The 19,290-nt window shown below is 31.2% G+C and overlaps 4 protein-coding genes across 5 annotated transcripts; 2 read left to right on the plus strand and 2 right to left on the minus strand.

Moving 5' to 3' along the window:
* On the plus strand, positions 22-1,794 carry LOC104742569 (protease 2-like). Its single transcript, XM_010463582.2, has 6 exons — positions 22-255; positions 347-712; positions 946-1,011; positions 1,103-1,151; positions 1,272-1,395; positions 1,537-1,794. The coding sequence occupies exons 1-6, from the start codon at positions 52-54 to the stop codon at positions 1,613-1,615; spliced, it is 888 nt and encodes a 295-aa protein (XP_010461884.1). The 5' UTR covers positions 22-51; the 3' UTR covers positions 1,616-1,794.
* LOC104742570 (probable mitochondrial import receptor subunit TOM40-2) lies at positions 4,231-6,765 on the plus strand. Of its 2 annotated transcripts, none has more exons than XM_010463583.2 (11): positions 4,231-4,408; positions 4,780-4,861; positions 4,957-5,056; positions 5,147-5,242; positions 5,345-5,395; positions 5,507-5,572; positions 5,742-5,843; positions 5,954-6,031; positions 6,119-6,202; positions 6,294-6,389; positions 6,485-6,765. In XM_010463583.2, exons 1-11 carry the CDS (start codon positions 4,282-4,284, stop codon positions 6,536-6,538), a joined length of 936 nt encoding a protein of 311 aa, XP_010461885.1. In that variant the 5' UTR covers positions 4,231-4,281; the 3' UTR covers positions 6,539-6,765. The 2 variants fall into 2 exon arrangements, with proteins under 2 accessions (XP_010461885.1, XP_010461886.1); XM_010463584.2 differs by having other exon boundaries at positions 5,963-6,031.
* Positions 11,771-12,259, minus strand: LOC109128737 (uncharacterized mitochondrial protein AtMg00810-like). Its single transcript, XM_019235599.1, has 2 exons — positions 12,025-12,259; positions 11,771-11,946 (listed from the first exon to the last, which is right to left on the minus strand). Exons 1-2 carry the CDS (start codon positions 12,257-12,259, stop codon positions 11,771-11,773), a joined length of 411 nt encoding a protein of 136 aa, XP_019091144.1.
* Positions 13,725-14,213, minus strand: LOC109128738 (uncharacterized mitochondrial protein AtMg00810-like). Its single transcript, XM_019235600.1, has 2 exons — positions 13,979-14,213; positions 13,725-13,900 (listed from the first exon to the last, which is right to left on the minus strand). The coding sequence occupies exons 1-2, from the start codon at positions 14,211-14,213 to the stop codon at positions 13,725-13,727; spliced, it is 411 nt and encodes a 136-aa protein (XP_019091145.1).

Genomic DNA, 19,290 nt, shown 5'->3' on the forward strand with positions numbered 1-19,290 from the left:
TACTTTGCTTTTACGGTTTTGTTTTCCTAATCTGTCTTCTTCTCTTTCGGCATGGTTGTCCTTGATCAATTTGATAACCTGATGTATTTCATTCAGGTATTGGGAGGTTTTGATGCATCAAACTATGTTACAGAAAGGAAATGGGTAACAGCATCAGACGGAACTCAAATTCCAATGTCTATTGTGTATAACAAAAAACTTGCAAAGCTCGATGGATCTGATCCATTGCTGCTTTATGGATATGGTTCATATGAGGTATTTTTAGCTGATATCTTTTAAGGTCCTCAAATTCTCGGTCCTTTTACTTCTTTCGAGCTGAGCTATGAAATACTCTTTTATCTTACAGATTTCCGTGGATCCATATTTCAAGGCATCAAGGTTATCCCTGTTAGATCGTGGGTTTATCTATGTAATTGCTCATATCCGTGGGGGTGGTGAAATGGGGAGACAGTGGTACGAGAATGGAAAGCTGTTGAAGAAGAAAAACACATTCACTGATTTTATTGCTTGTGCTGAGTATTTAATAGAAAATAAGTATTGCTCGAAAGAAAAACTGTGCATCGAAGGAAGAAGTGCTGGCGGATTGCTGATGGGTGCTGTCCTTAATATGAGGCCTGACTTATTCAAGGTGGCTGTCGCTGGAGTTCCTTTTGTAGACGTTTTGACAACAATGCTGGACCCAACAATTCCTCTTACGACATCAGAATGGGAGGTGGGTTCGATACTTGTTCAGTGTCTTAAAACGTTTGAATTGCATATTCTTTTTCATTACAGAGTACATCATCTGCATGTGTTTATAGTGATTTGCATTGCGAATCGGAATAACCATAAGGGTAGATAGATTTCCTTAGCAAATCAAGTAGGTGTAGTCTAATTCTGTTTAATAATGTTTGATAAATGGTTTAGTGCTTTAACGTGTCTGATATTTGGCTTTTATCATTGTAGGAGTGGGGTGACCCCAGAAAGGAAGAATTTTACAACTATATGAAGTCATATTCCCCTGTCGACAATGTGAGTATATATGTCTGACTTCTTTTGATATTTTCTGCAATAAATGATTTGGAAGTTCTCTGTGATGATGCATCTGTTGACAATATTACAGGTAACAGCACAGAATTATCCAAATATTCTTATAACTGCTGGGTTAAATGGTAAGCTTTCTTTAGTCCTAGAGACAATTTGAAAACGAAATTGCTTCTCTTTTATAAGATGGCTCAGGTTTATTTCTGACCTATCGTCGACCTTTGTAATTGTTGCTATCTGCCCAACAGATCCAAGAGTTATGTACTCTGAACCTGCCAAGTGGGTGGCGAAACTGAGAGAAACGAAGACTGACAACAACATACTTCTGTTCAAATGTGAGATTGGCGCAGGGCATTTCTCAAAATCGGGGAGGTATGGAATTAGTCCTTTCCTTTGTCCCAACAATATAACACATGCCAGTTTCTACAATTTAGACTAGACTTCCAATCCTGTTCAGCTAAAGAAGGTTTTTCGCAATGTGGCTGGTTAAGGGTTTGTTTGATGAACTTGCAGATTCGAGAAGCTTCAAGAAGATGCATTTATTTTTGCATTCATGATGAAAGTTTTGGACATGATTCCCGCGTCTGGGTGAGTTAGTCTTCAACAACAGTTTAGGTTTGTAATTGTTTTCTTCTTTAAGCGCAGACTCCTCCTTATCCTTAAGACAATTTATTTTGTTTCGCGTTCTAAAGTCTTGAAAGAAAGAATAACAGAGATAGTGGAGGATTTATTCAATCATATAATAACTTAAATTAAAATCGGTTTACTTGATTTATTTTGTTTACTCAATCGGTTGAATTTCTTTAAATTAAATTTCTTGAATTATACAAATTAAATTAGTGTACAATTCTATTTGATACGTCTTAATGTATTATTTTACTTGATCTTCAAGTATTACGTACTGTATATGAAAGTATGTATATCTTGAAAAGCAATAAGATAGTTTCAAATCAATCTCGTAGTCTATAAGATCTCCTAGTTTGATGATTAAAACCATTTGTTTTCTTTTTATCTTTAATATAAAAATATGTAAAAAGGTTAATTTTAACATACTACTCACCTCTTTTGAAAATACGTTTGCTTTAAATCACTTATGAAAATTGAAATTTATTACTACTTTCTAATTTACACTAGACAAGGGCCTGATATGTGGGTATTAAAATTAGTTAAGAGAATAAATCCTAAACTCTAAACAATTTTTTATAAATATAAAAAAAAATTGTTTCTTGAAATAAATATATAAATAATTTTAGTTAGAAAAAAAATCATATTTGTATATAGCTTTATACACTTATTTATCTTTTTATGTTTTAATATATTATAACAATTATTACAATAATCTAAAGCTAAATTATACTCGACCAAAACTTTTGCCAAATACTCATCATTACACATAATATTATTGTCAAATTTCAAAAACGTTTCACAACTTATTACAAAATATTTTACATGCAAAAAATTCATCAAAACAACATATAATTTAGTAACCATTTACAATTTTATTGTATGTTTCACCATTAAAAATATGTTAATTAAACCCTAAATTATTTTATTGTTAAAATATGCTCTTTATCACCCCTTATAAAATGTCTTTTAAACAAATTAAATAGATTTTATGTTGCTTGGCATAATTATAGTTATAATTACTAGAATTGTTTTGTGACATAATTTCTTTAATCATGAATTTCTTTTACTCCAAATATATTTTGGATGAACAACTAGTGAAAATTATCTACTCGATTAAAATGATGTAATGACCAACCCAATCAAAGTTGAGAAATTGAAAAAAAGTTAATATAACATAATAAAAATAAAAATTTGAATATAATAATCATGATGGTATATAGAAAGCTGTAGATAATTCAGATATATAAAATATAAACTTTATAAACAATCCAAAACATATGTCATAATCACGTTACGGATCGATGCCTTATTTACTTCTCAGAAGTATCGCATTGTACCAAAACTACTTATAACTATGACCTTATCTCAAATATTCTCAAATCGTAAGTTCTCGACCTATTTCTATATGAATCAAAAGTTCTCATATATTTCTCTATATACTTGGATTTAAACGGTTTACGAGCCAAATTCGATAGAAAACCACATAAATCAGGTCTAAAACCAATATTAAAACGATTTACCGTTCCAACTTCCCAAATTTCAAAATCGGTTCTTAATTACTCAAGCAAGCATGTCTTGTTTAAGTACCGGAATCATTGACATTATCCAGAAGAGAAAACTCTAGATTCTGACCAAATACATCAACCACCAACTAATCTTCGAAACTTATAACACTACTAACTGTAGAATCACTTTTGGAACCTCCATCAGTGTCTACATCATCGATAAATTTAGCAGGCTTTATATACTTTGATTCTATTTCATTGCATCTGATAACTTCCATTGAAAAACCCACGCGAATAAAAGATCCACAATAGATCAGCAAAATTATATCAGAAAAAAAATTCACAGATTAAAGCTTTTGATATAAACATGTAAATTTATTGTAGATATAATGTTATTTTCTTAATTATTTGTTCCTATCACGTTTCAAAAATAATAATTCTTTTGACATAACTAATGTAATAATTCTTTTTAGTTTTGCTATTCACTATTTCTTGATTAATAATAATATACATGCTTAATAAATTATTATTTTGTTTATATATGTCAAAATCTAATTGAGAAAACACATATAATATAATTAGCATAAAATAGAAAATATATTAGTTTTCTTAATTTTCTTTTTTGATTTAGAAAATTGTTTTTAGATATAATGATGTAAATTTTATGTAGATTTAATGTTATTATCTTAATTAGCTGTTTTGAAAAATAATAATTTTTAATGTTATTATTTTAATTAGCTATTTTGAAAAATAATAATTTTTTTTGACATATTTCAACATCTCATCAATATATTTGACACACGTGTTATGATACTATTAATGACTAACTTGGAAAATCCAACTTGATATAATAAAAAATTATATGAAAATAAACATGTTTTTTTGGCAAAAAAATAAAATAAAATAAAAATATGAGACCCGAAATAGATGGGTTCCGACCTATTTCAGAAAAGGTAAAAATCAAAGAAACCGGGTCAAACTAATTTTGGCACGATTACAAGACCCTTGACGTACACGCTGAGATGCAAACAAAAACCAAAAACCCTTCAAAAACTCTCTCTTCGTCTTCGTCCTTGTCATCGTCTTCCTCTCTTTAGCGAATCAAACAGTTCCTCCTTGAGCAGCGATGGCGGGATTTCCACCACCAATTTTTACGCCGCAGGTCGATGTGAAGACCAAAATTGGCGAGAAAGTGGATTACTCAAACCTCCCTTGCCCCCTCATCTATGAGGAACTCCACCGTGAAGCTTACAGTTCAGTCTTCGCTCTTTATCTCTCTCTCTCTCTTTGTACTGTTTGATATCTTCGTTCTTTGTGTTTTGAGAACTCTCTACTTTGGTAGATCACAATCTCTCTGTGTATTATTTATTAGGTTTCTGTTGTGTATTATTATTATAGGTTTCTGTTTTTTCGTGGTTCTTTTAATCTCTGCGTTTGAACCAACGATCGGAATCAATAGATTGTTATTATTAAGTATGAATTTGATGTTTGCGAGTCCACAAATGCGATGATTTAGACTTGTTTATTGTTAAATCACATTCTGATTCGGGTGTGTTTTGTGACCATGTGTTGGTATGTGTGGATTTTGTTTTGATTGACTCGTTTGGTTTCACTTAATTTGCAGTGTCTTTAAAGCCAGAACTATTCGAGGGTTTCCGCTTCGATTATAACAAGATGGTGAACGAGAAGTTTTTTGTCACCCATAGGTAATGATGATGATGTTTGGTTAACAAATTCAGTAATCTCATTCTTGTGTTGTGTTTTCTTAAAACTAAGCCTCTGTATTGATGTTTCAAAACAGCGTATTGATGGGACCGACTGAGGTTCCTACTCAACATTCCGAAGTAATCAAAATTCCAACTGCCAGTTATGACTTTGGTGCTATTTTCGTTGACCCCAAGGTATGCATATTTATGTTGATTGTAGCTGTGCGTACTAGAATGATTTCCATCTACAGGGATTATATAACATTGACAAACTTTGTACAACAGCTGATGCTTCTGGGAAGGGTCACGACGGATGGTAGACTTAATGCGAGAGGCAAGTGTGATTTAACTGAGAATTTTTCCATCAAGGGTACTGCTCAGGTAACAAAAGTGTCCTAGTGTGCGTTCTGATCTACGGTGTAGTAGCTGCATAGTATTCTCCTTTTATCTCTTATAAACATATTGTTCCTTTTTCTCTGCCAGCTGACTAATGAAGAACATATGTCGCAAGGCCAACTAACTTTTGATTACAAGGTGATGATTTTTCTCTGTTCAGTATGTGTTGTTATCTTATACTTATATGGTATATAATACAGCTTTTAGCTTTATTTTGTTTTGACATATCCCGGTTTTACATTTATTTAGGGGTCAGACTACAGAACTCAGCTTCAGGTTGGAAACGGTTCAATTTATGGAGCTAACTACATTCAGGTAAAGTGAATTACTATGCCTTGCTATTATGCTTTACCTTTTTTTATAAAGCTGATCTCTATCAAATTATGTGATCAAGTGTATATAGTTAGGTAGCTTTCCCCTTTATCCCTAGACAATCGTTTTGTAGCATCTTTTCACTGACTGATATATTTGTTTTCTTTTGCAGCATGTGACACCACACCTATCTTTGGGTGGTGAAGTTTTCTGGATTGGTCAGAATAGGAAGTCGGGTGTTGGTTATACAGCTCGTTACGAGACTGATAAAATGGTAAGAGTAGTTTCTTTTTAATTGGAATTTGAGCAACTCACAGCTTATCAATGTTTCTTTCTTGCTTTGATCTTATTTTATAGATTTTTCAATTTCAATGAATGTTTTAGTGTCATCAGGTTGCGTCTGGGCAAGTTTCTTCCAATGGTTTGGCTGTCATGAACTATGTTCAAAAGGTTACAGAGAAGGTGAACATTCCAGCCTTGTATTAATTAATTCATCTTTAATTCTATTTAGAGTATAAAAGCTAATTCATAATTTTTTTTAATAATCAGCTGTCACTTGCAACGGATTTCATTTACAACTATATCTCAAAAGATGTAACAGCTAGTGTGGGGTATGACCGCATGTTTAAACAGGTACATGCCTCGTTCCTTTTTGTACCATTGGAGTTTTGAAACAAGCAACTAAAAAATGTTCTAATTATGGTTATGGTTTTGGTTAATTTAGAGTCGATTAAGAGGAAAGATCGATTCTAACGGTGTTGTTGCTGCTTACCTTGAAGAACAATTGTCTGCTGGACTCAGATTACTTCTATCCGCAGAGGTAAAGGAAATGACTTTATCGTATACTATTCTTTTCTGAGTGGTTTTGATGATAAATAATGAATGGTTGAAAAACACACTTGTTAAATGAACCAGGTGGATCATGTGAAGAAGGATTACAAGTTTGGTTTCGGTGTTAACGTTTCTTAATTCCGTAAAAACAAAGACCTTGGCAATAAGTCCTGAAGATTCTCTCGGTTATTATTCTTTGGCGGTTAGATTCTCTCGGTTAGATTATTTAGTGTAGTACTCCCCAAAGAACATAAGCTAAGAAGATGACATTGGTTATTTAATTTCTTCTTTTCTTTTTTCAACTATTATCATCCTTTAACTCATTAACTTCACTTAATAGTTTTAACGTTTTTAGCTTTTTCCCCAAAGAAAAAAAAAGTAATATAAATACTTCATGAAATTGAACTATTATGGTACTAAATTGGGCCACTGTAATAATTAACAAAATTTGATTAGATAATAAGATAATAATATTTTTGAAATCTCCATGTAAATTATAGTCTTAATAATATTATAAATTAAATAATCATATAAAGTTACATATATATATATATATAATAATGTATGCTTTAACAAATTGAATTTATCCTATAACTCATTTCTATAAAGCATTTATTATGTTGTATTTTCAAATTATAATATTATAAAATACTCTATAACATGACATAAAAATAACTAAAATTTTTCTATAAATTTTCAATTTCTTAATATACATCATGTTTATTTTGATTGTTTTATAAGCTATTAAAATACAAAAATTGAAATTATTATTAATAAATTCAAAGTTATGTATGTCATGTATATAAGTGAATTTAACTATAGTATTTGTATTTACTCCCAATAATTTTTTTTCTTCTAAATATTCAAATTTCAATTCCAAAACCATAAAATTTATAACATTCTTAAGTCTAATCTTATTTGTGTAAAATTGTCACAATTTCAAACTTTTTAAGAAGTAAAATAAAAATAAAATATATCTATAAATTAATAGTTATAGAAAAGAAATATTAATATCACTATAAATTAATAAAATGTCATGGTCCCGGAGCAGAGCATGCACATTCTGTTAGAGCGGATAAGAGTTTGAGAATTATAACTCACTCTTCTTATCAGTTAGGGTTCTTGTATTCAGCATTGTTGATCAATAAATAAGTATAAAGAATTATTGATAAAGTTTATAGTTCATAACTCTATCATATCAAGAGCATGGTAAGGCACGAGGGAAGGGTCTCGCCTTGTATACACCGAGACAACTAGAAAATATAACGCCCAAAGAGCTGTACGTTAACTCCACGCCAAACTACTATTGTTGGTGTCGTGACCGTCCATAAGAATCCCTCACCACATCAAGAAAGCTCAGGATCCAATTGTCCTCTCTCTTTCATTTGCTTCAACTGTTTCAAACGTTCCTTATTATGACTGCGCATAAAACCAATATCATTCTTAAATTTTAGGACCACGTTATAGGCAGATATTCCACATAATGCCTAAAATGGTTCACAAAGTAAGGTCCCATGATTCTCGACAATGGAAGGACATTATTTGATTTATCATGTACATTTTATAGTCTTTTACATTTAATTAATTTAGTTTCATACTCTGATTTCAACTCGTTTTTGGTACATGATACAATGTTCAAAACCGTGAATTATATAGATTTGGTAAAATCCAGAAAGTATAACAAAAATCGTACTGAAGCCATCTGTTTAGAAATCTTGATTTAGTTTTTTGATTTGTTTTTTTAGTTGTATATATTCTATTGAATAAAATACAACATTTGTGATTTTTTAGATTTTAATAAGATTTCACTGCGTCGATTTGTTGTACGAAAAAAATATTTAATAAATTACATATAGTATTATATATTCGTAAAATATAAAAAATATTGTATCATAGTTTTAAAATATATCTGTCATTATTAAATGATTTAGGAATGCAAATATTTAATCTTAGTTTTATAAATAAAATTAAGTTTTATAATTATCCTAAATAGTCTGTTATTGTTTCTTAAAATTTCTGAAAAAATAAATGGATTTGTAAAAAGATTTCATTAAATAATTTCAAATATATTATTTTATTATCTTATAAATTAATATAAACTTTTATTTTGTTAATTATTAAATTAATTAAAATGCAATGATATTTTTTGTAATATGTCACATGATAGTAGGATTAAACTTTTACAACATTGCTTAAATAAGTATATAAAAATATGTTTTAAAAAACGAATGAGCATAGATTTCCTTCTTTAATGGGTTGGGCTTTGACACTTGTACTTAAGCGGAAGCCTCTCTCTCAGTCTGTCTCTAACCTAGATACAATAAAACCTCCATAAATTAATATTATAAATTACTAATCGCTATAAATTAATAATTTTTTCCAGTTTTAAGTTGGGCCGTTGTAATTTTAGACACAATTTGATAATAAGATAATATTTTTTTAAAAACTCTTTGTAAATATATGGTCTCGCCAATATTATAAATTAACAATTATATAAAATTATCAAATATATGTATATATATACACATTAATTTTTGTTAGAGTTTATTTAAAATATTTTTTTCTATATCAAAAACTTTTAATGTTCTCTTCGGGACATAATTATTATTGTTTTTCTTGTAAATGATTGTAAGAAATATTATTTACAATAATTAAAATTTTAATTTTTAAATCTATTTTTGAAAACTTAACAAATTAGGAAAATATGTTTATCTTTTATCCTATAAAGCACAAGTCATCTGTCCAATCAAATTAAGCCACATTAGATTCTTTTTTAAAATTTTTTTTTAAAAAAAAGACAAAAGTCCATTAATGAGAAAAACAAAACACGATCATGCAAAATATTTTTTTTTTAAGTTACAAACACAACTGCTTAAAAAAAATCATTCCTAATTTTACTCTCCACTAATAGCTCCACGTTCATGGTGGTTTACAACATATCTATCTTCTGTATAGAGATAATAGGAAAAACATACATTTTTAAAACTTAATTTGAAAACTAATACGTTTACTATTCATAATTGGCAAAGTAGTACATTGACCACTGTTTGCAACTGTTCAATTCTCTTTTTTGCCATCCCCTAACATACATAATTACCTTCATGCCATTATTCCTCTTTTCTCCCATTTTCTTGATTTTTCAAATAATTGTTAATATACTTTTGTTTTAGAAAACTTCTTAGCAACAGAAAAAATCTATATTTTTTTTCTTTACAATTTGATATAAATTTTGTTTAATATTTTTTAAATATATTATATTATTCGTACACTATTTTTAAGTGTACAGATGTCTGTACACCTTATTAAGTGTACAAATGTCTATATACTTAAAATAGTGTACGAATTAAATATATTATATTTGTACACTTTATAATATGTACGGACATTTGTACTCTTTAATAATGTGTACGGATAATATAATATATGAAATATATACCTCTGTACAATTGATAATGTGTACGGACATTTGTATTCTTAATAATGTGTACAAATAATTTAATATATAAAATTATATTTAAAATTCATCAAACAAAATGTATATCAAATAATAGAGAAAAATACATAGATTTTTTTTTATACCTGGAATTTGGTTTTTAAAAAATTTCATTGACTAATATTTTAGTTTTTAGATGGAAGGAGAATACAAAAAGAAAAAAGAAAAAAAAAAAAAATCTTTTTTTCTCTCCTCTTCCTTCCTTCTCTCTTCTTCTTCCGCAAAACCATCGAAGGGGGTTATTAAGTAATCTAACACACAAGCCTTATACCCCACTTTCATTTCTATCTCTATTACCTTCTCTCTCACACACCCTACTTTTCCAATTACAAATAGTGAACGTACTACATTGCTAAATAAGTTTCAAAAACGTACTAAAAGTATAACACACCCTCTATATAAATCTAATTTCAGTTTATATTCTCTTCATTTTTCTTTGAAAAAGAATCTAAATACAACTTACCAGTTTATATTCTCTTCATTTTTCTTCATTTCAGTTTATATTCTCTTCAATTTACCAGTCACCACCACCATATTGGTGGCCAACCACCAGATCCGTACCCTTTTTTTATCAACCATAGCCTCCTCTATATACACTACCACGAAAACCTCTCTGAAAAAGGTTATCAAGCCATCGGTAGATTTTTCAAGGACTCTTAGTGTCGATGCAACATCCGAAGGTGGCCTAATATTGTCAATCCATTGGTATTACTCAAGCACGTACAAGCATGTGGGTAACTTATTCCAGTCATCCTTGATTTCTATCCCCTCTTAAAAACTTATGTTACCATGGTTCTCAACTTCTCATAATTTTGATCCTCATCTTATGAACTTAGGTGAGCCACATCAGAGATGCCAAAGAGTAAAATATGTTTAATCAAATCCGAAAGAAATAAGGTAATCATTAATTCTTCTATCTCTTTCTTTTTCGTTAAATTTTTTAGCAAATTTCAATTTTTATGCATCTGAGACGTTTTACTTCTTTACTTGGTTGTAGGAAGAATAACACACAATTCAATGGCATATACCAACGAGTATCACAATTTTTTTTTATATATTCTCATACCACTGGAAGAAGGTATTCCCTGTTCCATTCATTTGTATCGTGTATGTTTTTTTCATATGAGATCCATATATGGTTATTTGAAAGTCTTTGCTAATGAATTAATGTCATTTTTCATATATGTATCCTTTTATGAGATCAAGAGTTATAAATTCTCTGAAAATATTTATTTTGCATTGTTGTTGTGTAAAATATATTGTTTACACAAAAAAATATTTATTTTGCATTGTTTTTGTGTAACATATATATATATATATATGCATTTTTGAGCATGTCTCTTTTTTATATGTACCATATATATAAATGTATATGACTTTTTGTTTTCATCTGAAGAGATACGTTTGCATTCTCATGTTTTTGTTGGACGTGATGTGTCCATGGTAGTGTAAGTTGATGAATTCTCTGTTGTGATTCTGTATTACCATTAGCAATATATATATATATAGAGTTGTGTAGCGTAATTACAGGGATTATACTTGATACAGAAGAATCATATCAATCAGAATTAATTATACAATATTCTAATATCTATCACCCTCCCTCAATGAAAGCGTCGGGCTTGCAGACGGTTAAACTGGATCAAAAATCGTTGAACAGGATGGTTGGGAGACCTTTGGTGAAGATATCAACAAATTGAAGAGAGGATGGTACATGAAAAACTTTAATCTGTCCTATGGCGACCTTCTCTCGAACAAAGTGGATGTCGATTTCAATGTGTTTGGTCAGTTGATGCTTGACAGGATTGGTAGAGAGATAGACAACGTTCACGTTGTCACAGTAGACTACGGAAGCTTTCGTAATGGGGCAGCCGAGTTCAAGAAGCGGATTGCGTATCCAACAGATATTCAGCGACGGTATTGGCAACACCTTTGTATTCAGACTCTGCACTGGAGCGTGAGACGGTAGGCTGGCGTTTGGAGGACCAAGAGATCAAGTTGGCGCCAAGATAGACACAGTATCCAGAAGTAGAACGACGGGAGTTTGGGCACTCTGCCCAATCAGCATCGGAGTAAGCCGTGAGTGAATTAATGCGGCCTTTGAGTAGTTGTAAACCGTGAGTTTACGTGCCTTGGATGTAGCGAATTATGCGCTTAAGAGCTTGAAGATGGGGTTGACGTGGAGAATACATGAATAAGCAGATTTGTTGGACAGCGTAGGAGATTTCTGGGCGAGTGAATGTGAGGTACTGCAACGTGCCTGCCAAACTCCGATAATAGGTTGGATCAGAGATCAGTTCATCGACGTCTGCGGAGAGCTTGGAGTTCGCATCAACGGGAGTTGCACAAGGGTTGCAGTGAGTCATGCCAGCCCGATCGATAATGTCTTGTGCATAAGCAGCCTGACTATGTCTTCAAGCTTCGTAAAGCTATATACGGCCTTAAACAGGCCCCTAGAGCATGGAATGCCCCTAAAGCTCTGATACCATGTAAGTTGATGAATTCCCTGTTGGGATTCTGTATTACCATTAGCAATATATATACAGAGTTGTGTAGCGTAATTACAGGAATTATACTTGATACAGAAGGATCGTATCAATCAGAATTATTTACACAATATTCTAATATCTATCAGGTACTGTCAATTGCTATGGTTTTCTTTTTTAATTTTCTATGTTTTCTAACGGGTAACAGGTGAACTAGAAGAGAAACCCAAAGAGAAATTAAATCAGGAGATNTTACCATGGTTCTCAACTTCTCATAATTTTGATCCTCATCTTATGAACTTAGGTGAGCCACATCAGAGATGCCAAAGAGTAAAATATGTTTAATCAAATCCGAAAGAAATAAGGTAATCATTAATTCTTCTATCTCTTTCTTTTTCGTTAAATTTTTTAGCAAATTTCAATTTTTATGCATCTGAGACGTTTTACTTCTTTACTTGGTTGTAGGAAGAATAACACACAATTCAATGGCATATACCAACGAGTATCACAATTTTTTTTTATATATTCTCATACCACTGGAAGAAGGTATTCCCTGTTCCATTCATTTGTATCGTGTATGTTTTTTTCATATGAGATCCATATATGGTTATTTGAAAGTCTTTGCTAATGAATTAATGTCATTTTTCATATATGTATCCTTTTATGAGATCAAGAGTTATAAATTCTCTGAAAATATTTATTTTGCATTGTTGTTGTGTAAAATATATTGTTTACACAAAAAAATATTTATTTTGCATTGTTTTTGTGTAACATATATATATATATATATGCATTTTTGAGCATGTCTCTTTTTTATATGTACCATATATATAAATGTATATGACTTTTTGTTTTCATCTGAAGAGATACGTTTGCATTCTCATGTTTTTGTTGGACGTGATGTGTCCATGGTAGTGTAAGTTGATGAATTCTCTGTTGTGATTCTGTATTACCATTAGCAATATATATATATATAGAGTTGTGTAGCGTAATTACAGGGATTATACTTGATACAGAAGAATCATATCAATCAGAATTAATTATACAATATTCTAATATCTATCACCCTCCCTCAATGAAAGCGTCGGGCTTGCAGACGGTTAAACTGGATCAAAAATCGTTGAACAGGATGGTTGGGAGACCTTTGGTGAAGATATCAACAAATTGAAGAGAGGATGGTACATGAAAAACTTTAATCTGTCCTATGGCGACCTTCTCTCGAACAAAGTGGATGTCGATTTCAATGTGTTTGGTCAGTTGATGCTTGACAGGATTGGTAGAGAGATAGACAACGTTCACGTTGTCACAGTAGACTACGGAAGCTTTCGTAATGGGGCAGCCGAGTTCAAGAAGCGGATTGCGTATCCAACAGATATTCAGCGACGGTATTGGCAACACCTTTGTATTCAGACTCTGCACTGGAGCGTGAGACGGTAGGCTGGCGTTTGGAGGACCAAGAGATCAAGTTGGCGCCAAGATAGACACAGTATCCAGAAGTAGAACGACGGGAGTTTGGGCACTCTGCCCAATCAGCATCGGAGTAAGCCGTGAGTGAATTAATGCGGCCTTTGAGTAGTTGTAAACCGTGAGTTTACGTGCCTTGGATGTAGCGAATTATGCGCTTAAGAGCTTGAAGATGGGGTTGACGTGGAGAATACATGAATAAGCAGATTTGTTGGACAGCGTAGGAGATTTCTGGGCGAGTGAATGTGAGGTACTGCAACGTGCCTGCCAAACTCCGATAATAGGTTGGATCAGAGATCAGTTCATCGACGTCTGCGGAGAGCTTGGAGTTCGCATCAACGGGAGTTGCACAAGGGTTGCAGTGAGTCATGCCAGCCCGATCGATAATGTCTTGTGCATAAGCAGCCTGACTATGTCTTCAAGCTTCGTAAAGCTATATACGGCCTTAAACAGGCCCCTAGAGCATGGAATGCCCCTAAAGCTCTGATACCATGTAAGTTGATGAATTCCCTGTTGGGATTCTGTATTACCATTAGCAATATATATACAGAGTTGTGTAGCGTAATTACAGGAATTATACTTGATACAGAAGGATCGTATCAATCAGAATTATTTACACAATATTCTAATATCTATCAGGTACTGTCAATTGCTATGGTTTTCTTTTTTAATTTTCTATGTTTTCTAACGGGTAACAGGTGAACTAGAAGAGAAACCCAAAGAGAAATTAAATCAGGAGATAACGAATAACATATGAATTAGACGAAGATAATGCTTAGAAAAAAAAAACATCTAACGTGAAATTAAATAATCATATAAAGTTACATATATAATTACTTCATGAAATTGAACTATTATGGTACTAAATTGGACCACTGTAATAATTAACAAAATTTGATTAGATAATAAGATAATAATATTTTTGAAATTTCCATGTAAATTATAGTCTTAATAATATTATAAATTAAATAATCATATAAAGTTACATATATATATATATATATATATATATATAAAATAATGTATGCTTTAACAAATTGAATTTATCCTATAACTCATTTCTATAAAGCATTTATTATGTTGTATTTTCAAATTATAATATTATAAAATACTCTATAACATGACATAAAAATAACTAAAATTTTTCTATAAGTTTTCAATTTCTAAATATACATCATGTTTATTTTGATTGTTTTATCTATACTATTAATTGGGGAGTACAAAAGCAGGAAATCTTTTTTTTTACAAAAATTCCATATACTTCCCCTACGCCAAAAGAAAGGAAGAAGAGAAAAAAAATAATTTAAGGGCAAAGAGGTAATCAACTTGATAAAAAAGACGCGGATCTAAGTATTTGGCCATTACTCTATTTGGATCTTGTACATCTAGCAAGTGTATCCAAACAGCTTCCACATCAACCTGTGAGTAAAAACACAACAAAGAATAAGGGATCGTGTATTACGGATATTAACTACCTACCATATTAATACTGTTCGACATTTAAACCCCAAAATAATCAGAATATTCGAGAATACCATTTACAGGAACTAATCAATCTATCAAGGACAATTCTTGGGTTCACTCCTAAGGTGAACCCTTTTGTTCACTTCTCCTTATTTTAGCCAATAAAAATCTGACATCTCATAATATATTTAGAACAATTCTTGGGTTCACTCCTAAGGTGAACCCTTTTGTTCACTTCTCCTTATTTTAGCCAATAAGAATCTAACATGTAATAATACATTTAAGAACATATTCATTCACCTCTTTATAGAATAAGGAAACACAATTTGTATACATTATTATAAAATTAAAAACTTAAACCGCTTATTTATAAACTCAAACCGATATATAATTTCATTCTAATTGTAAAATCTAAACCCTAACCATCTCATTTGTAAACCCAAACCGACATATAATTTCGTTCTAATTGTAAAATCTAAACTCTAACCTTCTCAATTGTAAACCCAAACCGACATATAATTTCGTTTTAATTTTAAAATCTAAATCCTAACCAATTTATTTGTAAACCCAAACCGACATATAATTTCGTTTTAATTGTAATATCTAAACCGTAACCACTTCATTTGTGAACCCAAACCGACATATAATTTTGTTTGAATTGTAAAATCTAAACCAAGCCAATATTTAACTTTCCTTAAAAAATTATACAGAATTTGTTTCCTTAAAAAATAATGTATAGAAGATTCTGATTGATTGAAAAGGAAGAAGTGAATAAGAAGGTTCACCCTAGGAGTGAACCTAAGTATTTTTTATATATTTAAGAACCTTTTTATTCACCTTTTTATAAAATAAGGAAACAAAATCTGTATACATTATTATAAAATTTAAAACTTAAACCGCTTATTTATAACCCAAACCGATATGTAATTTCATTCTAATTGTAAAATATAAATCCTAACCATCTCATTTGTAAACCCAAACCGACATATAATTTCATTCTAATTGTAAAATCTAAACCCTAACCATCTCATTTGTAAACCCAAACTGACATATAATTTCATTCTAATTGTAAAATCTAAACCCTAACCATCTCATTTGTAAACCCAAACCGACATATAATTTCATTCTAATTGTAAAATCTAAACCCTAACCTTCTCATTTGTAAACCCAAACTGACATATAATTTCATTCTAATTATAAAATCTAAACCCTAACCATCTCATTTGTAAACCCAAACTGACATATAATTTCATTCTAATTATAAAATCTAAACCCTAACCACTTCATTTGTAAACCCAAACCGACATATAATTTTGTTTGAATTGTAAAATCTAAACCCTAATCACTTTATTTGTAAACCCAAACCGATATATCATTTCATTCTAATTGTAAAAACTAAACCAAGCCAATATATAACTTTCTTTAAAAAAAATTATACAGAATTTGTTTCCTTAATATGTATTGCTTTTTAATTTAATTTTGATTTATTTTTTAAATAAGATAATGTATAGAAGATTCTCATTGGTTAACAAGAAGGTTCACCCTAGAAATGAACCTAACTATTTTTCTTCGGGCAATCAAATACTAAAGACAAATCTATCGAAGAAGTATATGGATTTTAAAAATAGATGGGTATATCGATTTAGATTCGGTGGAAAGAAGAATCAATGAGGAGTGGAGAAGATGGCCCGTATTTTGTTTGACGATTCATTTTTTTTTCCTTGTTTCAACTTTTCATCAATACTATACTTTTGTATTCTTATGATCCATTATAAACTCTGTAGAACGGTTTAGTTCTTCGATTTTAAAACTAAACTGAAAAAAAAAAACCCTATAATAATAATAAAAATTAGAAAAAAGTTTTGTTATTAAATATGTGTAGTTTGAGAAAAAAAATATATCAAAAATAAATCCCCCAATTGAAATTATTATTAATAAATTCGAAGTTATGTATGTCATATATATAAGTGAATTTAACTATAGTATTTGTATTTACTGCCAATAATTTTTTTTTCTAAACATTCAATTTCAATTCCAAAACCATAAATTTATAACATTCTTAAGTCTAATCTTATTTGCGTAAAATTTTCACAATCTAGTAGGTCACAATTTCAAACTTTTTAAGAAGTAAAATAAAAATAAAATATATCTATAAACTAATAGTTATAGAAAAGAAATATTAATATCACTATAAATTAATAAAATGTCATGGTCCCAATATTATTAATTTATAGAATTTTTACTGTAAATTAAAAATTATGAATTAGTTTCCGCTTAATTAGAAGTGTCAACGCCTAGTCCATTAAAGAAGGAAAGCTAAGCATGTCACAAGAACATGCCCATTGGTTATTAAAGCTTAAATAAGTGTTTTTTTTTTGGACAAACACTTGCTTTCATTTATACAAACAAGAACAAGTACAGATAGAAGGATCTAAGGGATCCAAAGTTGAAAACATTACAATGCAAAGCATTCCCCAATGCTAGAAGAAAAAAAGATAAGGTTCATCGATTTTGAAACCAAAAGAGTTGTGAGACAAAAGCTTGGAAGCATATTGACACATGTGAGATCTTGGTTAATCGAGAAATCATCCTTGAGTGAATCGAAGGACGACGAATTGGTCATAGTCACAAGACATTCTGACATTGATAAAGGAATCAATTTTTCGGTTCTTGCCAGAGCAAGATGAGCTACATGAAGTAGCATGACAACAAAGATTCAGAAGACTATGGCGATGTAGTCGGTTGAGGATTGCTTTAGAACCCAAAGCGTAGGGTGTAGATATCTTCTAGAAGTCGCATAATGATCTTTAAAGCACATGATCCATGTGATGGGTATAGGAGAAGCTATAGTCAGGGTTCGCAAAAGATACATGTAGACCCATAACGAAGCATGAGGATCCTCTCTCACATGGAAAACATGGAGATTAAGCATTCCACACAAAGCTTGTCTTAGGGTGTACACGAGAAGGAGAGAAACATACCAGACTAGGATCCAGATCTTCAAGGTGTTTGCAAGAGGTTCTTGGTTGAAGTCGTTATTTAGAAGAGTCGAGGAGAAGCTGCTAGCCAAGGATCCTCCGAGGCAGTTGACAAATCTTTGACAATTTGAGTTCAGCGCTAATGTATCATGAGGCTTCAAACTTTTGGGATAGGTAGGAATTACCACAGAATGAGCAGGTACCAGAGGTTCTAAATAGTGGGTACAAAGCCATAGTAGCTGATACTAGGATTTTGTGTCTCCTAGCAGGTCTCAATTAACCAATGCAGTTGTAGTACAGAAGGTGTCGATCCAAATGGGAAACTTTACTAACAATCGAGATGCAATCAAGCAGTCACAAGTTAAGCCAAATTCAAAATGAGTTTTTGTCTAACAACCTAGAGTGAATGAGATGCAAGAACAAAACGAGTTTGCAGAACAAGAGCTAAAATGCAATAACAGAAGAGAGCAAAAACAAACTAAACGAGCAGAGACAAATGAGCAACCTATTGCAACTAAAACAAAGAACAAGCTTAAAGATGTATAAACAATCAGATAAGTAGAGGCCTTAAGGATGGGGTTATTGATTTTGGTGGAGTCTCTTAATCTACCTAGAACGCCTAACAGAACACAATCAAGCTATCCCTAGACAACGAACATCACAGCTTAGCTAATTTAATCTCTTGATAGAAGCTACTCAGACTTAATCACTTCCAAACCTAACTCTCGCTAGAGAAACATGATTAAGCTGGCATGACAAACAAGTTCATTCACGTCAATAAACACCCTATAAATCCAATCTCTTAGGCTAGGAATGCAAATCTCTGGTATTAGTTTGTTCAAGCATCCCATGGAACACCTTTTGGGTGCTGAGATGCTTAAGATCTAATCCCAAATGATGAGTAAGAAATTAGCAGTAAGAACACTAATCCAGAAAGGAAATCAAACAATCTAAGCTTAGGCATCCTATTAGACTAAGATTCTCCACCTTATTTATCCCATCCTC

Source organism: Camelina sativa, chromosome 14 (genome assembly GCF_000633955.1).
Source record: "Camelina sativa cultivar DH55 chromosome 14, Cs, whole genome shotgun sequence".
NCBI lineage: Eukaryota > Viridiplantae > Streptophyta > Magnoliopsida > Brassicales > Brassicaceae > Camelina > Camelina sativa.